Source organism: Elephantulus edwardii, unplaced genomic scaffold, assembly GCF_000299155.1.
Source record: "Elephantulus edwardii isolate Elephantulus edwardi_28Jun2011 unplaced genomic scaffold, EleEdw1.0 scaffold00028, whole genome shotgun sequence".
Taxonomy (NCBI): domain Eukaryota; kingdom Metazoa; phylum Chordata; class Mammalia; order Macroscelidea; family Macroscelididae; genus Elephantulus; species Elephantulus edwardii.
In genome coordinates, this window is record NW_006399778.1 from 3,608,041 (window position 1) to 3,620,653 (window position 12,613).

Sequence of the window (12,613 nt, forward strand, 5' to 3'; positions counted from 1 at the left end):
TTTCAAGGAGAAAGCAAACTGGAGGGAGGGATGGGCAGGGAGCAAAAAGTGCAAGAAGGAATGAATGGAAATCCAAGTTCTCTATAAACTTTCATTAAAATCTCAATTAAAAAAGGGGCGAAAGTAGGCTAAATGACATTTTTAATAAAAAAAAGATCTCAAATTACAGGTCAAGGGATTGCATACTTTTAGCACATCATAAGGGAGCTCTGGTTGTCTAATGAGTAAGGAATTGCACTGACAGCCCAAAGGTAAAAACAGAGGGTCTGAGAGATGAAGAACCTTAACAAGGTAAGACTGACACTGACTTTAACAATGTGCTCAATCAAGCACATCAGAGATCATGGACAGTGTGGAAATACAGGGCAAAATTTAGATCTATTATTCAGGAGATCACTAGAATTCATCAACTTGATGACACCTACCAACTCAGGCAATCCAAGGTCTCCTAATTCTGAGGCTCCGTCTAACATACTTTGGACATGTTGTGAGGAGAGACCAGTCCTTAGAGAGGGACATCATACTTGGGAGGGTGGAGGGACGGCGCAGAAGAGGAAGGCCCTCTATGAGGTGGATTGATTCAGTGACTGGGATAATTGGGATGGGAGTGTCAGAGACAGTGCGATTGGCACAGGACAGAGTGGAGTTTAGGGCTGTTGTACATAGGGTCGCTATGAGTCGCAGGCGACTCGACGGCACATAACAACAACAACAGTAGTTGTTATGTGTCATTGAGTCACCTATGTACAACAGCTCTGAAGCCTGCCCTGTCCTGAGCCTGTCTCACTGACTCCGACACACCTGGTCCCAATGTCGCAGTTACTGTACTGCTGTACTGTTACCATCTCATCCAGGTTCTTTCTCTCCTGCACCCTCCCTCCACCCTTTTGAGCTTAATGTCCTTCTCTAGGGAGTGGTCTCTCCTGGCCTTATGTCCAAAGTATGTTAGATGGAACGTAAAAAATCCTAGCCTCCAAGGAGAAACTATTTTACCCTCTCCAAGACAGACCTATTTGTTTTCTTGGCAGTCTATGGTATGTTCAAGACTCCTCTCCAGCACAACTCAACGGCATTGATTCTTCTGTCATCCTTAGTCACTGTCCAGATGTCTGATGCATAGCAAGTAATTGTGAAGGCACTGGCCTGGATTAGATGCAGCTTAGTTTCTAGACTGACAATATTGCTTCTCAGTACTCTGGAGAGGTTCCTGACAGCAGATTTTCCCAGTGCAATTAGTCTTTTGATTTCCTGACAGTAGTATAAAAGTGAGCATTAAAATTTAAAGAACCTTAAATGCTGAAATTCCTTAATTCAGTATTTCCCTTAGCAATAGTTTTTCGATTTCACACACACAAAAAATGACTACTTCAAAATTCCTTCTCTTTTATGTTAGTAAAATAAAGCATTAAAAAAACTACTCAGAGCCACTAAAGCAGCAATATAAAATTTTCAGGGATTTTTTGTTGTTGTTGTTGAAACTCACTTTATTTAAAAAAAAAAAAAACCAACCAACTGTCATGAACAATAAATTACAATCATTTCCCCCTCTTATAAATTCTTCATAAAATATATTTGACCATTTTAAAAGAAAATGTCAAAAGTCGCTTTCAGTTTTGAAGTGCTGATGACTTTTTTTTTTTTGACCATTTTGTCATGCTGGTGAATTCTTTTGTAGCTGCTACAATAGTTTGATTGATAAAACATTTTACAATTAAAAACAATAACAGAGAGAAAGAACAGACCAGCAGAAAGAACTATTCAGTGTGCTATTTATCTGACACGAAACACTTACTTTATCATATTGACAAAGTATTCCTTAGCACCAAAAATCTACATGAATCCCATCTTTCTAAGTGACAACTAGTGCAAAATAACATTCTAGGAACTAACTGTACAACCCCATATTTTAACTGGCCACAACTGCTTATAAGCTCATTTGAAATATTTGGTCTTTTAAAAATTAAGACAAATTTCATAAAATGCTATTAATCATGGCAACAGACTCTATTATGAGGAATAATTGTTTACCAAGTACCTTTTACTGGAAAGACACCAAATTCTTGCTTCCATTTTCCTCCTGGCAAATACCCAGGTATTTCAAAGTATCAATCACCATCTTTTACTTCTTATTCCTGGTTTGCCAATTTTTAAATTGCAATTTAGCAATGGATATCTAGTGCTGAGCACAAAGTAGGTACTTAAAATAATTTATGATTGGAAGAACAAATAAAGACAAGAATGTATTAACATTTTGCCTGATATCATAGATACTATTTTAGAACATATAAAGACATGAAAAAATTACAGAAGAGACGAACCACTTTATACTGTTCCCCACCTCCAAAGAATTCTACTGTACAGGTAAAATCTTTCAAAAATAAATGATAACTATTGTAAATGAGGCAGGTCCAAAAGCGATGTACCTAGGCATCTGTGACTCCAAATACATATATAAAATAGGCAAATGAAGCACTGGTATAAGATCACCTATGAATTTCTGCTGAAGTGTCCTATTATATTGAAGAGACCACATTGCAGTGATTCTTTTTATTTCCAGTAACTAAACCCCCTTTGATAAATCTGTGTTAAACTAATGTGGTGACCCAGAGGATCACTTTTTTCATGAGGTTCTAGTGCACTTCTACCTCTAATTTCCAAAAGAATTATTACCTTTATTAGCTTAAAAGTGATGGTAAAAGTATAGGACTTTTTTTTCTTTCTCATTGTAAGAAGTTTAATAAAACTCTTGAGTCTAAATTTTAAACTTCCAGACCAAGTAAAACATGGTCCAGAATTTTATACACTCCAATTTATCTTCTGAATAACTTTTAAATGAAGGGGGGGGGGCAATGATGGTAACACACTATAAAATTGTGGAATTATTTTTAAAAAGCTGAGGAGACTAGGGAAATTATAAATTATCTCAATATTCTTGCAGTTACAGACATTTTTAAAACTTTTGACCAAAGATTCTGATGATTTATAAAGATTAACCTAGATACAAAGGCCTTAAAAGTTTATTTAACCTTAAAGGCTAATGTTTCATTTTAGGAAAACATTCTTTCCTTAGATTTTAACTATCTGCATTTACAAAAAACAAATTCAAGACAGCTATACAGGATTAAAATAAAACTTCAAGAACAATAATTGTTGGGTTTTGACACAGACCATTTCAAGTGATTGTATACAATTGGTAATTTTTCTATTTTAAAAATAAGTTGATGTCACAATATTTTACCCACTGTCAAACTGTTTAAATATCATCTCCCACTTTGGAAAAAGGTGATCAACATTTAAGACAACCATATCACTACTATTACTGTCTCAAATTAGACAAGAGAAAATAGTATCAGTGCCAAAAGGAAAGGAAATCCAGTGATTAAACAGAGACCATATCAGGGCAGGCAATGTGAGTAGAGTTCATTTGGTTTTTCAACTTTATGCTGAAGCTTAGACAAAGTCTTGAAACCAAAAAATAATATATCAAGTATTATAGTTCATATATAACAAAGTTTTCAGAAAGAGAGACTCCTGTGTTCAGATTTCTATCAGATAGTATACACTCAAGTGCAGACATGTCCCAATGCAGTGGTTTAATTGGTTAAATTGAATGCTTGGTTACCTAAAAGAAGGTATGACTGAATCCTTGCCAACCTGTTACCACCTGACTATATAACTAATTCAACTCCTGCAGCTATAGGGCACTGGAGAGCACAAACATACTTCAGCGGCTTTGGATGATTTAGTTTCATTTATGTTTAATAATGTTAGACCCTCCAAATGAAGCCTTTTTTTAAAAAAAGCTGAGTTATTACAAAAATAAAAAACAGTATGATTTCATTAGAAGGAGGAACAGGGTAAGAAGATGAGGGAAGGTTTGTGTTGTTATTTTTTTTCTTTTCTTTTTATCACCGATTTCACCAGCAAATCTCAAAACCCCAAACCTACATCAAATAATTTAAACAGAAGTGGCATTTTCTTCATATGGAATGCAAAATGCACACATTCACATACTTACATATACATAAATATATACATATATGTTTCCTTTACAAAGCTTCAAAGGTTGCATTGCCAGCATGCAAACCTCTTCTTCCATGGAAATTCCTAATACTGATGAGGAATGTCTAAAATACTTGAGAGACATCGTTCCAGAATACTGGACTCTCTTCTTTTCTTGGCTCCTAGAGAATTTTCCTGTCAAACTTCTACCAATGATCATTTTTTAAAATTTACACTCACATTGGTAATACACATTTAAAACATACTAACAAAATGGCCAATTTGGACTTAAGAAAAATGAGGAAAAAAACACCCCACAATAAAACCTAAACCCTTACAAGGTGTTTAGCTTTCTATATTCTTTTTTCAGCCATATATTGTTGCATCACTGTTAAAACAGAAGCAGCACATCATTTAAGATATCTGCGAACAATGTATGTGTCACGTTTCCCAGCTGCTATCTTTAAATGCAATTTGTACTAATCTGAGTTCTAGTTCAAAAGCATCTGGTCGATCCTGAGGGTTTGCAGCCAGCATTTCTTTAATCAATTGTTTCATTCGGCCATTCATAGACTTTTTCTTCACGGGAATGAGAAGTTCCATTTTGGGATTTTCCAAAAGTGCCTCCCCTACAGGCACAATCTCAGTTCCTTGTTTTACGTAACTCCCCAAAAGTTCCTTCTTAGTCTCTGTGTCTATGAATGTGATCCTTTCCAGCATTGCCCAGATGATAATCCCCAGAGCAAAGATGTCAGCTTTTGCTGTGTAATGTCCCTCCCATACTTCAGGAGCCATGTAGAAATCTGTTCCACACGCTGTGGAGAGGAAACACTTGTTTACACTGACAGGTTCTTCTGGGTTCTGCCCAGAGGCTGAGCAAACTTTACTCAAACCAAAATCAGCCACTTTCAATGTGGGTTCCAAGTCACTGGTATCCAACCTACTCTGAGAAATCAGGATATTATCAGGCTTGAGATCTCGATGGATGATCTGGTTTTTATGCAAGAAAGCCAGGGCACTGCTCAGCTGAAGCATGAAGCTGGTGTTAGTTTTACGATTGGGTTTTCTGGACAACAGATACTCGTTCATATCTCCACCATCACAAAAATCCATGACAAACCACAAGTAATAGGCGCTTCTGGGATCAAAGGCAATTTCTCCTTTTAATGAAGTCTCTACAAGCTATAACAAGGAGGGAAAAATCAGATTATAATCACCTGCACAAGTAATTCAATTCAGTTATAGTAAAAAAAAGTAACTGATTCAAAGATTAAATCAGTTTCCAATTTTATATGCAAATGCCATATATATCCTATTTGGCCAGTGCTTTATAAGCATATTTTAAATTACAGTATTTCAAACTGTCACTTTGTCCCAAATAAATACACATCAAATCTTGAAGCCAAGAAGTAAAAACTTATTTATAAATAGCTTTATTTTGAAAAGTGTCCAAACATTTACTGCACATATCAATGTGCATGAGCTGAACTCTGCTCATCTATCTAATAGCTTAATGAAAAGATCAAAGTTTTAGCAGCTAGTCCGCTAAGACAAAAGCATCAGTTAAGAAATTCTGTTAAATGAAACGGAATGAAATATACCTCTTACCCACTACCGAAATACTTTCAAATAAGCCGTAAAACTGAGACAAAAATTACCAAAGATCAACTAGTAGCTGCTGAAATAAAGTACTCCTATATTCATTGATAAAATAAAAACTGACACTATAATTTCATCATCTACAGAGAGAATGTAAATATGATGGCTATCTATCACTGGATGACTTTTAAAAACCAATTCTTAAAAATAAATTTGCATTTTGCTATAAAAATTAAAGTTTATGTTTACACATTTCTTCTTTCACATAAGCAGAAAATCTAGAATACTTCCATTTTATTTATCATAGTCTAATTATAACAATTCTGTCACCTGAAATTCAAGAATATTATTTTACTAAACATGAATTACTACTCCAAAATAGCATAGAGTGGTTTGAAAGCATTTTTTGTATGGTGTATTTTCCAGATTTACATGTTGAGTAAACTTATCAGGGAAACCCAAAGAATTTTTAAGAATGAGCAAATAGCTAAATTTACATTTAAATGTACTAAGGGAGATTTAGGGGGTCCTGGAGGCTTAGTGGTAAGGAGTTGTGCAGCCAACACAAAGGTACAAGGCTTGAATCCACTAGCTGCTTTGGGGGAGAAAGATGACCAATCTCCTCCCATGCAATTTACTGCTCTATAAGTCCACTGAAAGGTCAGCTATGGGTTGGTTCTGACTCGATGGTACTTAACAAGAACAGACATGAGAGCTTTGGCTCATAGCCAATAGGGAGGTGGACTGCTAACCCAAAAGCCATGTTTCTCTGGGAGTTAGAATATACCAGTGGCTCTGCAGGAAAAAAAATAACTCGTTACTTCTGATGGGATTTACAGCCTCAGTAACCCAATAATGTCAGCTATTAGTAGGTTCAGACTTAATGGTAATGAGAGGTACTTACTACAGTAATTTGAGCAGGACAGAAACAAAACACCCCCTCCATGCCATACTCCTGATATCTACTACAGTGACTTGCAATGGTTTTTTGGTATACTTTCAAACAGTAGCACATGTTTGTCAATGAGACACAAAAAGTCAAAGAACAGGATAGAGATAACACACACAATGATTCACAGGGTGCGTTCTTACTAAGTACATGGAAATTAAAAATTAGCACCTCCTCTCTTTACCTTCTCTTCTGTCTTTACTTGCAAAAGCAAATTTCCTCAGTAACTGAGTATGCAGAGCCCAATATTAAAAAAAAAAATTCAAATATGGCAGATAATGTGGACTTTGCCAAGCTATACAAGCTCTCTGTCTGACAATCTTCTTGATTTTTTTTTACAATGCTCTAAAATGTCAAAAACTCTTTCAGCCTCCAGGCCACAGAAAAACAGACCATGGGCTATATAGTTTTCCAGCATCTGGTTGAAAAAATACAAAAATAGCTTAAGCTACTTAGTTTCATGTGTAAAGATTTTAGTTATTAATTCTTTACCTAAGTTCCTTCAGTTTGTTCACTTAGGATATAGTCTAAGATCTTTAACATGGGCTAAAGCATCTTATGCTAAGGTGTTATGCTGCTAACCCAAAAACATGCAGCTTGAATCTACTAATTGCTCTGCAGGAGAAAGATGAGCAATCTCCTCCACAGAGATTTACAGTTTCTGAAAACCCACCAAGAGATCAGCTAAATTGGTTCCACTTGATGGCATATAACAACAACAAAAAGGGACCCTATGTGTTCTGAACCCCTGGTAACCTTTCTAGCCATGGTTAAAATAACTCTCCCTGTACACTATAGTTTTATCACCTTCTTCAATTCTTAGTTTCATGTCTTTTGTCTCAGGACCTTTGTATGCAGTTTTCTGCTCATACACCATGCTATATTTCACATTCATTACACTTACTATAAGTATTAGGGCAGCCTAGTGGTAAGAAGCTGCACTGAAATCCTGAAGCCAAGTGATTCAAATCTACCAGCTGCTCCTCTGGAGAAGAATAAAGAATCTTCTCTCCAGTACTTTACTGCCTCTTAAAACCCACTGGAGGGTCAGCTATGGTTTGGTTCTGACTTGATGACACAACAACATCATCATAAATATAGAAAGTGGTCACAAAGTTCCTATGTATGAGATTGTGTCCTCTGTTACTGATTTGTTTTATATTTTCTTCTAGATGAAGTTTATAGTGAAATTTCAGGACTGATTTAATGATTCTAACCAAGAACTAAGAAAAAAGTGTCTGCAAAAAACATGGAAAGTAAAATCTGTGCAGAGAATGAAGATATCTATTCATTTAAACTCCACAGCTACCCTACATATTTCCTGTTGGGTAAACTCAGGTTAGCTTTACTATATGTAAAGATAGATCTTCTTTACAAAGAAGCCACTTGTTAAATGAATTGCTAAATATCTGCTTACGTCTATATTACTCTTAATTCTCACACGTCTCCTGGATGGCAGAAATATGTTGGGGAAAGTTGGGTTATTTATGCAAGGCAATATAGCTAGCAAAAAGTAACACAAGTCAAACTTGCCAAACTTTAAAAGATCAAAGATATGTATTCAACAAAAAGGTACTTCAGATGTAAAAATCACTGTATCAACTCTGGTAATCCTTTACATTTATAAATCCTTGGAAGACTAGCTAATGCTAGTTATCATAACAGCTATAAGATACACACTCAAGGACTAGGACATATGTTCAGAATATCTTTGTTTTTCCAATACCAAAAAAAGAAAGTTATATTAGTTTCCAAAAATTCAAAGCAAGGTTCAATCCATTTTTAAGAGGAGATATAGTAAGAATATTTCTATTACTTCCTGATAGCAAAACTTTTTTCTTTGATAGCAACATAATTTATATAATATGTACTTTTGGCAAAATAAATAACATGAATAGAAGCAAAATATTTATATTATATTTACTTTTTTAAAAGAAAGAACAGGATATGCATTGACTGTTTAGTACTAAGTCCTCAAGATGAATACTGATTAACTAAAGCTTGCAAATTTCTAATTACATAGTTGTACTTGTTTTGTGTATCTTCTAGTCCAAAAGCTTTAGCTATTTCATAAAACAAACTTCTGTATTCTGACAGAAAATTATGAATTAAAACAAGCAAGTTGTTTTCTTTACTAAAAATGACTATCCCAAGGAATTTTACTGTGGACTTTAACTGGCTATGCTCTTGCTTTGTGCTGTTGAGTCCAAACCGTGCCATAGCCATAGTCAGTGGGTTTTCAGAGGTTAATAATCAGACAGAAAGGGGCTGCCCATCTGTCTCCTTCAGAAGAGTTGGTGGATTCAAACTTTCTACTTTTGGGTTGTCAGTGCAATTCCTTACCTACAATGTATATTTTCTATCCAAACATTGCAGAACTACTAGAGTTTTATCTATGGCAAAAGTCATGTTTAAAAAAAAAAAATACACAACTTTTTGTTTATAATGTTACTGGTTTCCCTAAATTGTAAGAGGATAATTTGGAGGCAATACAGTTGAGTATTTTAAGAGAGTACACCCCTTAGTTTTATGATAGACCCTAGCTTATCTCCCAGCTGTTGCTATTTTGTAGTTATTAAATGGAATTTCAGTTAAGAAACTTTATGATCCTCTAAAATGACAAAGGCTTAAGCTTAAACTAGTGATTTATTAAAAAGGAGCCCAAGTATCTAGTGTTATTAGTTGTGGACTTTTGCCTTTTCTTTTCTAAGTTAAAAAAAAACCACACTAAACTGATTCTGAAAATAAGATCTTATGAGACTCATTTCAAATACTTCCCTAATTTCCATCTTGCCCCATTCCTATGTGTATTGGCAAGTACCATGGCTTAACAGGTGGCTTACGTTATTTTTAGGTATTTCATCACAAGTTTAAATAAAGCCTTGTTTCAAACCAAACACTTACTCAATTTTTTATAAACCTCTATCTATTCCCTAAGTACATATAAACATTTGTACTCAAAAGGTTCATCTAGCTCCTTCTTCTTGATGACAACTGCTATGTCAAATCACCTCTACATCCCCATTCCACCACACATACCTGTAAATAAAGTGAAGAATTAGAGCCGTGGGACATCTTTTGCACCATCCCATCTTTTTGTAAAATGCATTCTTCCAAGTGAATCACATTTGGATGCTGGCTCTTGATACTGCTTAGTGCCCAGAACTCACGAAGTGCCAGTTCAACATTTTCAGGTGCATGGCATCGGATTTTCTTCACTGCTACCCGTGCAGAAGTCTTCCTGATGACTGCTTCATACACAACACCGTAACTACCTCGGCCTACCTCCCGTATTAGATCGTACTTTGGCTGGCTACTCACCATCTTCAAGGTCGAGGTTTCTGGAAAAATCGATAAAGTGCTCTGTTGACAATAGGTATAACTTCTGTATTTTTAAGTAGGTATGGTTTAGTTATTATCTGTCTCACCACCTGGAGTGCTTGAAAGATAATTTGTAACACTTTGGGCAAATCTATAATTATATTAACAATGCTAATATGTAATGTATTTATCATGTGTCAGGAAATGTCAAGCAATTTATAATATTAAATTCATTTATTACAATAATTTTGAAGTAGATACAACTGTGAGCATTTAATAGAAGAGGAAATAAAAGTACAGAAAGGTTAAGTAACTTCGTCAAACAGCAACTGGTGGATGTGGGATTTGAAAGTAGGCTATCTGACTCTATCTAATGTTCATCACTTTAACATTATTCTATAACCTCTTATATGAACTTTAAAACATCACTGTGAAAAAGAAAATTACTGACCGTGAAAATAAAAATTTGAACAAACAAAACCCAAGCTTCTCTTTAATATGGACACACAGAAAAGGTCATAAAAACAAAACCACACACACCGCTCTCCTCCCCTCGCCAGAAATACAAACACCTGGCTTGTGCGTAAGGCCTGAAAGTGGACCAGGATATTTACAGAACTGAAAAAGCTAGCTGTTATTATTTTTTAAAAAATTGACAAAACTATGTATGTTCATATTTTAAATCTCTTTATGCTTTGATTTGATGGTTCTTTATTTCTTACAAATTTAAATTTGTGAAGAATGTTACTTTTTTTTTAAAAAATAAGCTACCTGGATTATAGCTATCTTTTTGCCATTTTATCAGCGTTGTTTAATTTTAGGCCATTTTAACTTTTTCTGTCAACAACACCAGTCCTACATCTCAAGGGGCTCTTCTGACAGAGTTCTTTGCAAGTGAACTTGATAACTTCATTGAAAGACAGGAGTAAAGGCCCTACACAAAAATGTTTGTATGTTGGATCAAGAAAATTGAAAGACTGCCTCCTCATCCCCCCAGGAACTTCAAGATTCTGATGAGCTTCAAGCCCAGTTCCTCATTTGTAGATTGTCACCAGGGCAAGAAAAGTCATCTCAGATAATACAGTGTCTACACTGTGCAATTTAACCCTCTCAACCTGGTGCCATCGAGTGGAAATCGACTCACAGCTGCCCCTTCAGCGGTTTCTGAAGGCTGTACACTGCATGGGAGGAGATTGCCCATCTTTCCCCTCTACCCTGGATTCGAACCATCAGAGAGGTCAGCTGCGCAGCGCCTTTAAGGATTATGGCACCTGAGCTCATAACTGAGCCTGTGAAACTGAGAGGAGCTACTTCAAACCAACGGGAGAAATGCCACTTCATTATTTATTTCTGGAAGAGATTTTGCAGAGAAAAACGAAATCTTCTGGGCTGACTTCTCGGTTTCACTTTCTCTAACAGGACACCCCCTCCGTCACATTCCCGTTTTATTTCCCATTGTTACTTTGACTGTAGACTCCAATGCCCCGACCACACAGCAGACACTGTGTCCTTGCTCTCCCTGGATGGACAGCTAGGATCCACCTTTAAAAGCAGTTTCATCTCCTCTTCAGCTCGGTATAATCCCCAGGCGAAGAGCACCTTCCTGAGCACGGGGGAGGGACAGGGTGGACTAAATCCTCTGAGATCCTGGATCACACACACACGCCAGCGCGAGGCATCCTGCGCAAAACTCCAGTGACTCACGAAGACATTTCACGCCTGCCGGGCGGATCGAGCGGTCAGGCGAGGGTCGGTCAGGTCATACACCTGCCGGCGACCTGAGAGGGCCAGTTCGGGCGGAGGTGTTCCCCGGCGCGGCGGATCAGCGACCTGTTCATTGGCCAAGTACCAGCCCCCCCCCCCTCCTCGGCTGCGACCAGAAGGAACCCAGAGGGATCTTCCCCTATGCCCTCCGCTCCCAAAAGTCAGTCCTGCAGCTTCCTGCCTTCACAGTGCGGGGCTGCGGGGCCGGGGCCTGGGATGGGGGCCACCGGCATGAAGTCCTAGCTCGGGCCGGTGGCCTGAGAGGCGCGGGGCTGAAGGCCTGGGGAGACGAAGGCCTTCTGCAAGATTCCACTGACAGGTCTATGACAGGACTCCCGGGGAAGGGGAGAGGACACATGCAAGGTTCTCGACTCTGCAGCAAGGCTTCTATGCCACGCCGAAGGGTCAGATTTACCTCAGGGTAGCCGTCGCCGCTTCTCCCTCTCACGGGCTCTGCAGGCCGCCATTATCGGGCAGCTCGCGCCTCCACTGCCGCGGCCTCCAGTCAGAGGCCGGCGCGCGCCCCCGTGGTGCGCGCGGACACACCCCCTTACGCCTTGCGGCCACGCCCCCTCCGGCTTTCCGTAGCGTGAGCGGAAGGCCGAGCCGCATTCCTATTGGTCATGCGCCTGGCGCTCCGCAGGCACCTCCACGCTCTCGTTGCTTTGAAGAGCCAGAGTTGCGGGAGGTGCGCGCACTACGGAACGCACCACTTGCGCCCCTCTACGCAGGGGTGGCCGGGCGCGGGAAGGGGGAGGCCACTTCACGCCCGGTGTTCGGCCGCCCGCCCGCTGTGGCAGGCGTGTACGGCCCCGCAGCCCCGAGGGTTATCTGCAGTAGCAAGGCTGAGGCTGAGGATGCGCGTGCTGGGCCGCGACTTTCTGCCTCCCCTCCCCGTCCCCCTACCGACCTACCGAGCAGCGGGCAGGTGTGCGGAGGTCGCTAGGGTGGAACACCGGGTGCATCTTCTTTCGCGCC

General features: G+C 38.7%; 1 protein-coding gene across 1 annotated transcript; it reads right to left on the minus strand.

Moving 5' to 3' along the window:
• Positions 1-4,443: 4,443 nt before the first annotated feature.
• On the minus strand, positions 4,444-12,189 carry PDIK1L (PDLIM1 interacting kinase 1 like). Its single transcript, XM_006883492.1, has 3 exons — positions 12,051-12,189; positions 9,590-9,891; positions 4,444-5,184 (listed from the first exon to the last, which is right to left on the minus strand). Exons 2-3 carry the CDS (start codon positions 9,872-9,874, stop codon positions 4,444-4,446), a joined length of 1,026 nt encoding a protein of 341 aa, XP_006883554.1. The 5' UTR covers positions 9,875-9,891; positions 12,051-12,189.
• Positions 12,190-12,613: the final 424 nt, after the last annotated feature.

Excerpts from the sequence above, each read along its gene's own strand:
- PDIK1L (XM_006883492.1), bottom strand. The coding sequence starts at position 9,874 with ATGGTGAGTAGCCAGCCAAAGTACGATCTAATACGGGAGGTAGGCCGA. Across the intron at positions 5,185-9,589 it reads ATTCTTCACTTTATTTACAG|CTTGTAGAGACTTCATTAAA; the intron begins GTATGTGTGGTG and ends TCCTTGTTATAG.